Genomic DNA, 10956 nt, shown 5'->3' with positions numbered 1-10956 from the left:
TGTAAGTTTTTTATCTCATTTTAAATCCTGGGACCCCAATAATACTGTTATTCAACACGTAAAATTTGTCTGATGCACTGTATGCTGAGAGGTCACCACATGCATGCGCCAGTAAGTCAGGTGACATCTGATGCTTACGCCTGTGTCACAGTTAAGGTCTGCGCATCAGCCCAGGAGTGGAGAGGATTAATAGTAACATAAGCGACAGCACATAAAAAAGCTGAATGGTCCAGTCTGCCCAATAGTCACACTCATTGTCAATTCATAATTAAATTAACAATGAACATGATATTATATACTTGATTATGGTCTTTCTTTGGCATTCCTGGGCCATAGACCATAGAGGTCCGTCCAGCCCTATCCTTATGTTTCAATGCTGGAGTTGTCATCCGAGCCCACTGCAGCCTATTTGTCTTCTCATTTGCAGGAAACATCTGTCTAGCACTGTCCTCATGTTCCACCCACTAAAGCTGCTGTGTAAACCCTTTCCAGGCCATCCTAAATCAGATGGCTGTATGTAAGACACAGACTCTACAAGTCTGCCCAGTAGCAGCCCTAGCGTATCACAGCCAGAGTCACCATCTAAGCGTAAGTCGACACATTCACACACATGCAGCCATTTAAGACTAGTTTTTTATAACTTCTATTTTCTAATTAGAGATCCTCTGTGTTCAGCCCATGCCTTTTTGAATTCCTTCACCATTTCTAATCTCTACTACCTCCTTAATGGAGACATTTCACCTCTGTGCTGTTAAAGCAAGGCGGAGGAGACACCAAAGAACTTGGTACTTGGTGAGAGGCTGGCGTAAGTACAGCGTACACTTCCATGGGAACCTTGCAGGAATTGTTTCCATCCCACAGGAACCCCATGGCTCCCGCAGGATTTCCACAAACTCTGTTCCCATACAAGTCTCTAATTTAGACAGCAGCACAGGAACAGGGTTATCAGGAATCCTATGGGTCCCACAGACTCCTGCGGGGCTGGACACAGGTCCTGTAGTGTTTCCACAGAAGTGTAATGCCAGGCCAGCCTACTATATCCTTTCCCTGGGCCATGGCAATTATAACAGCACAAAAATATTAATAGATATGGTTGACAGCATTGAAATCCCAATGAGCCCTGAGAGGGGAAGTTAACATGGGCTACTGCCACATTATTTTACAAGTTGGTTTATTCTGGCACAGGGAACAGGCAGGGATAGAGGAGATGCCAATGGGGATGGGTGAAATTTCTGTCCCCATGCAACTCTCAAATTTAGAGTAGGAAATTCAACCTTTAAAAACAGCCTTGTCCTGTTCTCTAACTGTTCCATTTCACAGTTTGTGTGTGAGTGAGGGGGGAGGGGGGGTGAGCTCATTTTTCCAGAATCCCCAGTTTGATTTGGTCCATTTTTTTTTTATTTTACCCATACCAAATCCCATTCCATTTTCACAATTATTTTGGTCCCAGAAAGACTCACCCCCTTTTCTATAATTCTTGACAACATCCATCAACTTGGAAAGAATTAAAGTTGGATGAAAAATAGCATTCAATAATGAAGTATCTAAATTTTAAAAATGTAAATAAGACCTAACTTCAAACCATAACATCTCTCTACACATCTGTATTCTGTGATCAACCATTACATGCCTTTTTATGCTCTGAATAGCAAACTATGGCCTCCAAAATAATTATGATTAACACTACTGCCAACTATCTCAAACAAGCTACACCATAAACGCCTGCTACCCAGTTTTCATGAAAATAGGTTCTGAATCTTCACAAGTAACCAGTGATATTAGAACAGCAGTCCTTTGTTGACACTATCGTATTCTCTTCAGCAGATACCCAAATCTGTGATAGATGCCAAAATATGTTTGTTGTTACCACCTCTCCATTTACAAGATGAGGAAAAATGATTCATTTTGGCAGATACTGCTAAGCTGTTTAGAAAGAAGAAAAAGAAGTGTTATTTGTCAGCATCTATAATATAGAAGATAATATTCATATACTCAAGAGGCAAACATTGGCCAAGCGTTCTATCTGGAGGTGGAAATTGACAATTTAGTATGTTCAATTTGTTTACTAAAATTAGAGAAACTACTACAAAAAAACAAAACAAAACTAGTAAACCTCCATTCTTAGAAATATAGTTACTATCAAAGCTTTATTAAACGCACACAGCTTGAACTTTCAGTGGCTACATAACTTCTTCTAGATTATATCAGACTTCCATGTGAGTTGCTGTGTCTCTATCAAACAGGCCAGTTATTTGGAACAACAGAACCCAGACTTCAAAATCAATTTTCCAGCAATAGTAAATTGAGATCACAACTGTCATTCAATTGAAACTTCAGAGCCTCATTTTTTATAAAGTGCCTTCTCAGCACTGCAAAGTTTCTTTAAAGCAAGGAAACTATATTAACGTAAGTTTTAAAAGGCTCAATTATGTGTGTGAAACTTAGTTTGTATGGCTAAAACTGCCAAACTGAAAATGTATCCTGTGTAAAGACTAAATAAATGCATGTAAAATCCCAGGGTCATAAGGAGGGATCATTTACTAACATGCTTTATTTGCCTCAGGGCCCACTGAATTGAATGCAAAGCTTAAATTAACATGCATTAACAGTGTGTAAGCATACACCTGTGTATTCATAACTTGCAGCAGATTTTTAAAGAAAACCTACCCCGATGGTTGTGTCTTGGAATAACGTGCTTAAGTGTTTCCGGTGCTTCATATATACTTGCGTTTGTTACAGTGAAAGAGGCTTACTGAAAATTACACTAAGGGACACTTTTTTTGTGCCTTACTCTTAAAAAAAACAACACAGATTGGGAATGATATTTTAAGAATAGACTAGTTACAACTGCATGGAATAATAAAACAAAGTGAAGATTGCAACTCAGTGTTAGTGGGGAAAAACTTTATATTACCTAAGGGAGAGCGCAATCAATTTCTGTCATTTGCTGTTTCTACTGCAGTGAACCAATTACACAAGTCAAAAACCAGAGTGTAGAAGTAAGCCATTACCCTCAGATTCTGTATAGGGTACACATAAAGCAGTCAATTAAGCATTAGCATTAATAAGCACTTAATTGGCTATTAGGAGTTGCACACAGATCTGCCCAATTCTGTGTGTGCCAATTTCATACAATGCAACTCAAAGGGGTGTGGCCATGGGAGGGGATAGGAAGGTCAAGGGCATTCCCAGAAATTAGGCCCAATGCGTTAGAATACTTGGATTTGTGTGCTTAACTGCCATCAGTTGTGCGCAAGTATTTAACACCTGCCAAAAGCTACTATAAATGATTGTACCCAAAAGTTAGGCACGAGAAGCATGCCAAGCTAGTATTCTATAAAGGGTGCTCTGCACAGCATCTCGTAGCACGGATCAAAACTGCACCCAATTTTGGACATTTACTGAATCTGGCCCTATATGTACAGAATAGAGGTCTGATGCTGCATTAGGAAATGCAATGCAGAAAATGTGATAGCTTCAGAGCTTGGAATGCCAAAGTAAAACATCATCCAAAACTACACTGCTTACCTGAAGAGTCCCTGCTTTGTATTAGTATACACTAGAAACATTTTACACTTCCAAACCATAAATGTAAAGATCAAAAATCAGGTCATCAAGAAATCCTCCACTGTGTTTTCCTAAAATGTAGGATTCACTCATATCTGCAAGAGGAATTAGCAAACCAAAAAGAATAAGCAGGCTGGATTCACCAATTCCTATGAAGCAACAGCTAGTCCAATGGTTTCGCCAAGCCTGATCCTGGAGGTACCCCAGCCAGTTAAGTGTTTGAGATATTCACAATGAATATTCATGAGAGAGATTTGCATGCAGTGGAGGCAGTGCATGCAAATCTTGCACGAATGTTCACTGTGGATATCCCAAAAGCCTGACTGGCTGGCTGGGGTGCCTCCAGGCCCAGGTTTAGGAACCACCGAGCTAGTTATTTTGTCATGAGCAGACTGTTTTGTTTTTTTTTTTTGTTACATTTGTACCCCGCACTTTCCCACTCATGGCAGGCTCAATGCGGCTTACATATTGTATACAGGTACTTATTTGTACCTGGGGCAATGGAGGGTTAAGTGACTTGCCCAGAGTCACAAGGAGCTGCCTGTGCCTGAAGTGGGAATCGAACTCAGTTCCTCAGGACAAAGTCCACCACCCTAACCACTAGGCCACTCCTCCACTCATATGGATATCCATATGCTATACCCAGGTACTAAAGTCCACAAATTCTGTACACTACATAGTAGGATACCAGCGGCCCTTTCCCATATATAAAAAAAATATATAAATGCCAAGCTCATTTATCAGTTTTGATAAACAAAGGTTCCACTAAGTTATACAACCAAAGGACAAGAAAAATGATCAAAGTTTCAAAACAAAAAGGATAGCTACAAATACTAAGAAAGCACCACATGAAAAACAAATGACATGAAAATTCCACAGAAATGTATTTTCAGGATGCTTTTATTTGTATTCTACCCTTTATTTTTATTTATTTTTAATAGCAGCTTTACATGGATTTTTATCAAATTAACATGACTCAAGCACTAAACCAGCAAAATGCAGTATTCTTTCTTCAATCTCCAAACATTCCCCTGCTACTACGTGGTCAAAAACATTGACAAAATGATAGTCAGATGTGCAAAAAATTATGCAGAGATCTTTCTCTCTGCCAGCGAGATCCAACTTATCTTAAGGCAGCCAAAATATTTTTTTGCAAGTAGCTTTAAAAAAATGATAAAGATGTTCACATATTTACTTTGCAAAAATGTAACAAAATTAAAGCCAATGAGACTTAAATTGCAGTTATGTAACTTTACTGCACAAACTTTTTGATTTATATAAATGAAATATTAATTTCAGGCTGTGGCCAAGTAAGCAGCCAAATTAAAAAGGCTGATTAATATAAAAACCAAGAAACTAGGCACATAACTGAAACAACATCTGATTTTATTACAACAGTATATTCCCATTGTTTCATCACAAATGTATTCAAGAGAACAAAATATTCAAGTATTTTCCATTACCAATTCAAGACTTCAAACTCACAATGTTAATGAATATTAAACACTCAGCAAGTAGAACAATGGAACATGTTTAATGTAGACCATGCCAAACAGCAGGATGTTTTATAAGTCAAGACAGATCCTGAAAGTGACCAACCTTTGCCTTTATTGGCAAGGATGGGCAATGTACTAGCACTGCATGTTAACATTAACTTGCTTTCACCACAGGACCCGTGTTTATGCAACGGGGCCTGTGTGCTAAATAAGACAAGTTAATGGTATTGCTATGCACCTTTTAGTATTGCCCCCCCCCCCCCCAATGGGACTTCCTCTGCAAACACACTTGAAAAATAACCCCAATATTTCTGTTGCAAATGAAGGTATGAAAGCTAACTGCATCATAATTAGGAAAAAAAAATCAGCTACAAAGAATTTTAATTTAAACTTTTTTGCACCGTCTGGTACTTGGGGGCTGTGAAAAACTTATTTTCAATCTTACTTTGTCTAGGGCCAGCAGAGGCTTCACACAAATACTGTGAATTAAAAAAATAATCATTAAAAGGAAAAACAAAAAGTATGCAACTTTGCTTTAAAGGGGAATGTTTTGGTATAAAATAGCTAATAAAACTGACTTCTGTTATCTCATTTGTTTTTACACGTGTATAAAGTTGCATGCTTTTGCTCAAGAAAAAAAACAATGTAAAAAAATGAATCAGCATCATACTTGCTTATTAGAGATCTCTAAGTTTTTCTCCAAGCCTAATTTATATCTAAATGTGATACAGCAACCAGTACATAATTATGTATAGTCAAGCACTTTGGCTGCTGTGTGAAAGCAAGGTGGGTTCCAAGGACCTATAAAAAAACAAAACCCTATCTGAAAATTTATCAGATTTGTGGACAAGCAGGATTAGTTCCTACTGACTACTGTATTTTTTTTTTCTATAAACACACACACATACACAGCAGAAGCCCTGACATTACCTCTTGCATTACCCATTTCTTATACTACCTTTTACAATAAAGCAGGAAACGTGGCCAGCAGCTGGTCCCGTGTCTTCTGCCCCAACACAGCTGAATCCACTTTAGCATAAAGAAAAACAGGGATGCTAAATACACATATACAATGTTCAACAGTGAGGTTTCACAAACAATATAAAAGGATTAGCCTTTGGAAATGAAGGCTAATTTTGTAACTAATTTTAACAAATCTTTATGAGCAGTGTTTAAGACAAAACATTCTGAATGGCAGCCCAACCATTTCAGAAAGGGGAGGAAAAAACAACAAAAAAAACTTCATAGCAAATTTACATATGCAGCTTGTAACATTAGTCATTCTTTGTAAAACCTCACTTTACATTTTCAACATTGCTATTATACAATACTCCAATGCATTTATAACAAAATAGGAGTGATTCTATAATTCAAGATAAATTAATTTAACCAACTGAGAATCAGATTAAAATTCTCCGGTATTTTTATATACAATATCTTGATAACTCAAATTTGCAATATGCTTGAGCCTGTTCCTAAAAGGAACACATACAAAATAGAAACAAAGCCACAAAAATCTAATCTGAATATTTACAGAAAGTAGGCACGTTGAAGCATTTGATATCTAGCATTCCATGCATTGTTTAACTGCTAAAGGGAACGACAAAATCAGGTGTCACCCATTTACCTAGACAACCCTTAAAATTAAGTTAACCCTATTTGTTCTTGAATTACCTCATGTAGTTTGCATCAAATTTCAAGATGACTGCACCAAAACCCTGCCTTCTCAATGCTTTGTTCTCTGAAAACTGTGGCAACCTTCCCACAGACAGAACTGGAGATAAAGTTTAGGAAGGTAGAGTTGCCAGGCTGGAGGAGTAGAGTTCTAGTTTATGACCATAACTTCCCCAATGGGTTATGGTAAAGGGAATAGTTTATTATAAGCTCAACTACTGTTACTAGTATTTTACAACTTATTGGGGAAGATAGGAGTTATTTTATTTCCCACATTTATGGTAATCATATTGATCCTTACCAGGTTGGGAGACGAATAGGACTGTTCTTTAACCCCTAGAACCGAGCAGAGCAGGGAAATCACCTAAAAAAGAAACTGTCAGAAAAGTTTAATAGTAATGTATAATCGATATGGAATGCCATAAGTCAGTCATGCTTTAACAAATACTGAGCAAGCAATACTTAAGATATTTGCTTAAATATGTTCGCCCCCTCGCAGATGTCCAAATTTAAAGTTTTTTTTTTTTTTTTACACAATGCATTTCAAAACGTAAAAGTTGGAAAAATAGCAGGTACTTGACCCTACATTTTAACTGATGCACACGCATTCCTGGCACAGGAAGCACAAAACTCCACCGACACCTTTTCCTTGTCCACATGCAGACAAATCCCGCCAGAGGTTTCTTCCTCCGCTTTCAGCCTCTTCCGAGGCAGCGCATAGTCGTGATCGCTCTCTCCGGCCTCTCTGTACAAGGAGGTGGTGAGCTTCAGGCCATTCACCCCGGTGAGTCTGCAGAGGAGCTGAGAGAGCACGCTTTCGTTTGCCAGAACCGCTTTCAGGTAACGAGTCTCTTCCTCCAGCTCCTTCACCCGTCTGCCCAGCTGCCTGTTCTCATCCTTCAGTTCCTGATTCTCCGACGCCAAACAATTCACTCTGGTTTCCAAGCCCATCACGTACTCTTTCTTCTTCAAGCGATTCAGTCTGGCAGCTACTGCGTTTTTGTTTATTTTGGCTCCAGCAGCAGCCGCCGCCGCCACGTTGCCGCCGCTCCTCTTTCCACTTCTTCCCGACTCGCCGTTGTCCGCCGCCACCCCGCTGCCCATCAGCTGTCGCAGGAGGTCGGAGAACTCACCGGGGCCGCAGTGGTTCCGATCCGCCTTCTCGTTGTTCTCCAGCCACAAGTCACCACCGGTCAATTGCGTGTCAAAGCCCACGTCCCAGTCACTGCGTCCACCCTGGCTCAGCAGGTCGTCCAGCTCCAGGCCGCAGAGCGAGTCCGCTTCACAGTCGCCCGCAGGCCGACTTCCCGAAAAGCAAGTGGGCTCTTCGGCGCCGCTAGAGGCCCCGCCGTCCTGTTTTTCTTCCACAGAGGAAGAATTCGAGGAGGAGCCATCGGCGTTGTCTGCGAGTTGGCAGCGGCGCGAGGAGGCCCCAGCACCAGCCGAGCACGCGTCGGACGTCAGCGCCATCTTCAGGCGGCGCGAGGTGCGCGCAGCCGCACTCACCACCACGGAGGCCCTTTCCCGGAACCTGTGGCGCATGGCTTCAATGACTCAGCGCGAGGCCAGGGCCGGAGCAGGCCAAGGTAGCCACCGCGGCTACCGGGTTTTAACTCTGGTACTAACCCAAGCTCTGGTGCTCACGGGAGTTCCGGGCGCGTTAGGGCACCTCGCAGTCCACCATTGAATTTCGGCTCTTCGGTACTACTGCCGAGACTGGAACGTTTTCAGGGCTGCGGCCTACAAGCGGCGGAGAAACGAGTTGGCGGTTGCGGTTTTCTTTAGTAACCCGCTTATATTCTTCTTGAATTTTAAGCTTTAGACCTTTAGAGGGGCCCGCCCTAGCTGCTTTGAAACAGTTCCTGAGCAGTAGGACTAAAGACTAGGGCGCGAAATAGGCGATGGCCACAGCCTACGCCACACAACAGCTCTTCGAACCTTTCGCTTTAGTCCCGTGACGCTTCTTCACTCCCTCTTACATCCGGGTCAGTGAGCACTGGCCCTGCCCCCCAAGGCTCAGCCCGGAAGATCCGGGAATGTACGTTCCCGCCCATTCCTTTCTTTTGTCGCGAGAACAGGATACCCCAGGGCCATCGATTACTTTGTGATGTTTTACTTTACATTGGTATCAGTCAAACTGTTTGTCCTTGTGCACGAAATATCACTCGGTTATTTCAATATGCGAACAATCTTCAGTGAGCAAGCCAATCAAGACGAGGGGTGACGTCAAGAAGTTGAAACCAATTAAGTTAATCTCTATTTCCCCTTCCCCGCGCAGCCGTCATCACTGAACACTCAAAACTATGAGCTGCTGAATCCATGTTGTCATTCTTTATTGTTGGTAGCATTTTTATTTAATCTCACTTATATTTTCAAACATGCAGGCTTGTGCAGTATAAGGACGTACACAGAGGAAGTATAATAACAGAAAAACTTTTTATAGGTAGAGTAGTAATTAGTTATAAATCATAATCAGTGTGTCATTTGGAGGGGCTGGTTATAGGGACACCCTAGCATTGTTATTCGTGAAGAGATATTTTTTTCTCCTGGTAAAGAGCCACTACAACAAACATCCAGTCAGTCTAAATGTGCCAACATTGTTCAGTTGCTTCACAAACCAATTGGCTTCCGCTTCCAAAAAGTATCAAACTTGAACACAATAGATCAAAAGCAGTTATATGTACCACTCCAGACTGCTCATTCAGTGAGAGGGGAAAGGTCTCATAACGTCAGCACGCTTTGTCCTGAAATTTTCTTTTTTGTTCATGGACATTCAAAGCATTTGTGACTGTATATAATCACTGACAAACCCCCAACCACCTTTAGTTCAAAATGAGGTGGTACACTGTAGACTTATTTTGTTTTGTAATTTTTCTTAGTTTTATATACGTCTTTCTTCACTCTAATACTTTTTAGTACTTAGAGACGCAGTCCTATGCTTTAAAGCACTCATGTGCTGAAGGACAAACAATCACTTATCTGCATATTTTATATCTTCTCCGGACCCCAACAGGTCCCTGTTTCGCCTGGGGTTTGTCTAGGGATCAGGATTGTGTTGCAGATCTGATTAAAAGACACAGAATTAGTACTTCTGCATTTTCTCCAGGTATCATATAAAGCTGCTTCTTATAACTCTGGCACTTACTTGCATCCTTCTCACTCCGAATGCAGACCATAACTATTCAACATGGCGATCATGCTTTTTAACTGCTCCATTACCGGAACATTGTTCAGTTCAGCACACTAATAGCTGCCAAGTTCATACGAATTTAATTATGTTCAGTGGAAAATAAGGGCCCTGATTACTAAACTGCGCTAGAGGTGCATTATCATTTTTAGTGTACGCTAAGCGCGCATGCTAACCGTGTAGATGCCCATAATATTCCTATGGGTGTCTACACGGTTAGCATGCCCCTTGGCTGGGCTTCCTCCCACCCAGGAACATCCCAGCTTCCCCCCTCCCCCCAGTGACTCCAGAGAGCTGACACCAAACTTTAGCAATCCATTACCCTTCCATTTTTTAAATAACAGAAAACAGAAGGCAACAATGCTAATACAGTTATAATGACCAAAGACACATCTGTTAATTCAGCCATGATCTGTTATTCCAGTTTTTGCATGTAGATATAGATAAAAACAGGAGCAATTCTGGAAAAATTAGATAAGGAATATTATTAAAAATTGGACTGGATCATTAGGTCAGCCAAAGCGTGGAGTTTGTAGCATGATTTGAAATTCTGCTTGTTAGTGTCTTGCTAAGTGACAAAGGTTGTGTATTGGCAGGGCTTTTTTTGAGGGGGTACTTGGAGATACTGAATACCGGCACCTTTTCCACTGTCTGCTAAAATTGACCCATGGAACCCAAGTTTTAATGAAAGAGCTCAGGCTCTACACACCAATTCTGTCTTGTCATAGATTCTATGACTGGTTGCAGGTGGCCTGGCTATTATGGGGTGGGTCCCTCTGTGATTACCCCACTCCTGAAGGGTGGCCTAGCATTTGAGTACCAGCACCTTTTTTGCTAGAAAAACAACACGGTGTATTGGTGAAGTTCAAGCCCTCTCAGCTTGTGTGATGAGCAGTTATTTTGGCAAGGAACGGGGTTGGGTTAGAGATTGTGGGGCTCTGAGTCAACGTTTTTGCATCCCTATCAGATAGGAATCAATTTTCAGCCAGCAGTGATACTGAATTGTTAAACACTAGGACCAGTGTTTAACTT

General features: G+C 41.1%; 1 protein-coding gene across 4 annotated transcripts; it reads right to left on the bottom strand.

The window, feature by feature from the left end:
* Positions 1 to 793: 793 nt before the first annotated feature.
* On the bottom strand, positions 794 to 8696 carry CREBZF (CREB/ATF bZIP transcription factor). Of its 4 annotated transcripts, XM_030200121.1 has the most exons (5): positions 7324 to 8696; positions 7039 to 7113; positions 6022 to 6092; positions 2915 to 3020; positions 794 to 1923 (listed from the first exon to the last, which is right to left on the bottom strand). In XM_030200121.1, exons 1-2 carry the CDS (start codon positions 8277 to 8279, stop codon positions 7098 to 7100), a joined length of 972 nt encoding a protein of 323 aa, XP_030055981.1. In that variant the 5' UTR covers positions 8280 to 8696; the 3' UTR covers positions 794 to 1923; positions 2915 to 3020; positions 6022 to 6092; positions 7039 to 7097. The 4 variants fall into 4 exon arrangements, with proteins under 4 accessions (XP_030055981.1, XP_030055978.1, XP_030055980.1 ...); XM_030200118.1 differs by having other exon boundaries at positions 794 to 3020; XM_030200120.1 differs by lacking the exon at positions 2915 to 3020.
* Positions 8697 to 10956: the final 2260 nt, after the last annotated feature.

Source organism: Microcaecilia unicolor, chromosome 4, assembly GCF_901765095.1.
Source record: "Microcaecilia unicolor chromosome 4, aMicUni1.1, whole genome shotgun sequence".
NCBI classification, from domain to species: domain Eukaryota; kingdom Metazoa; phylum Chordata; class Amphibia; order Gymnophiona; family Siphonopidae; genus Microcaecilia; species Microcaecilia unicolor.
This window is presented reverse-complemented; position numbering and strand designations above follow the sequence as displayed.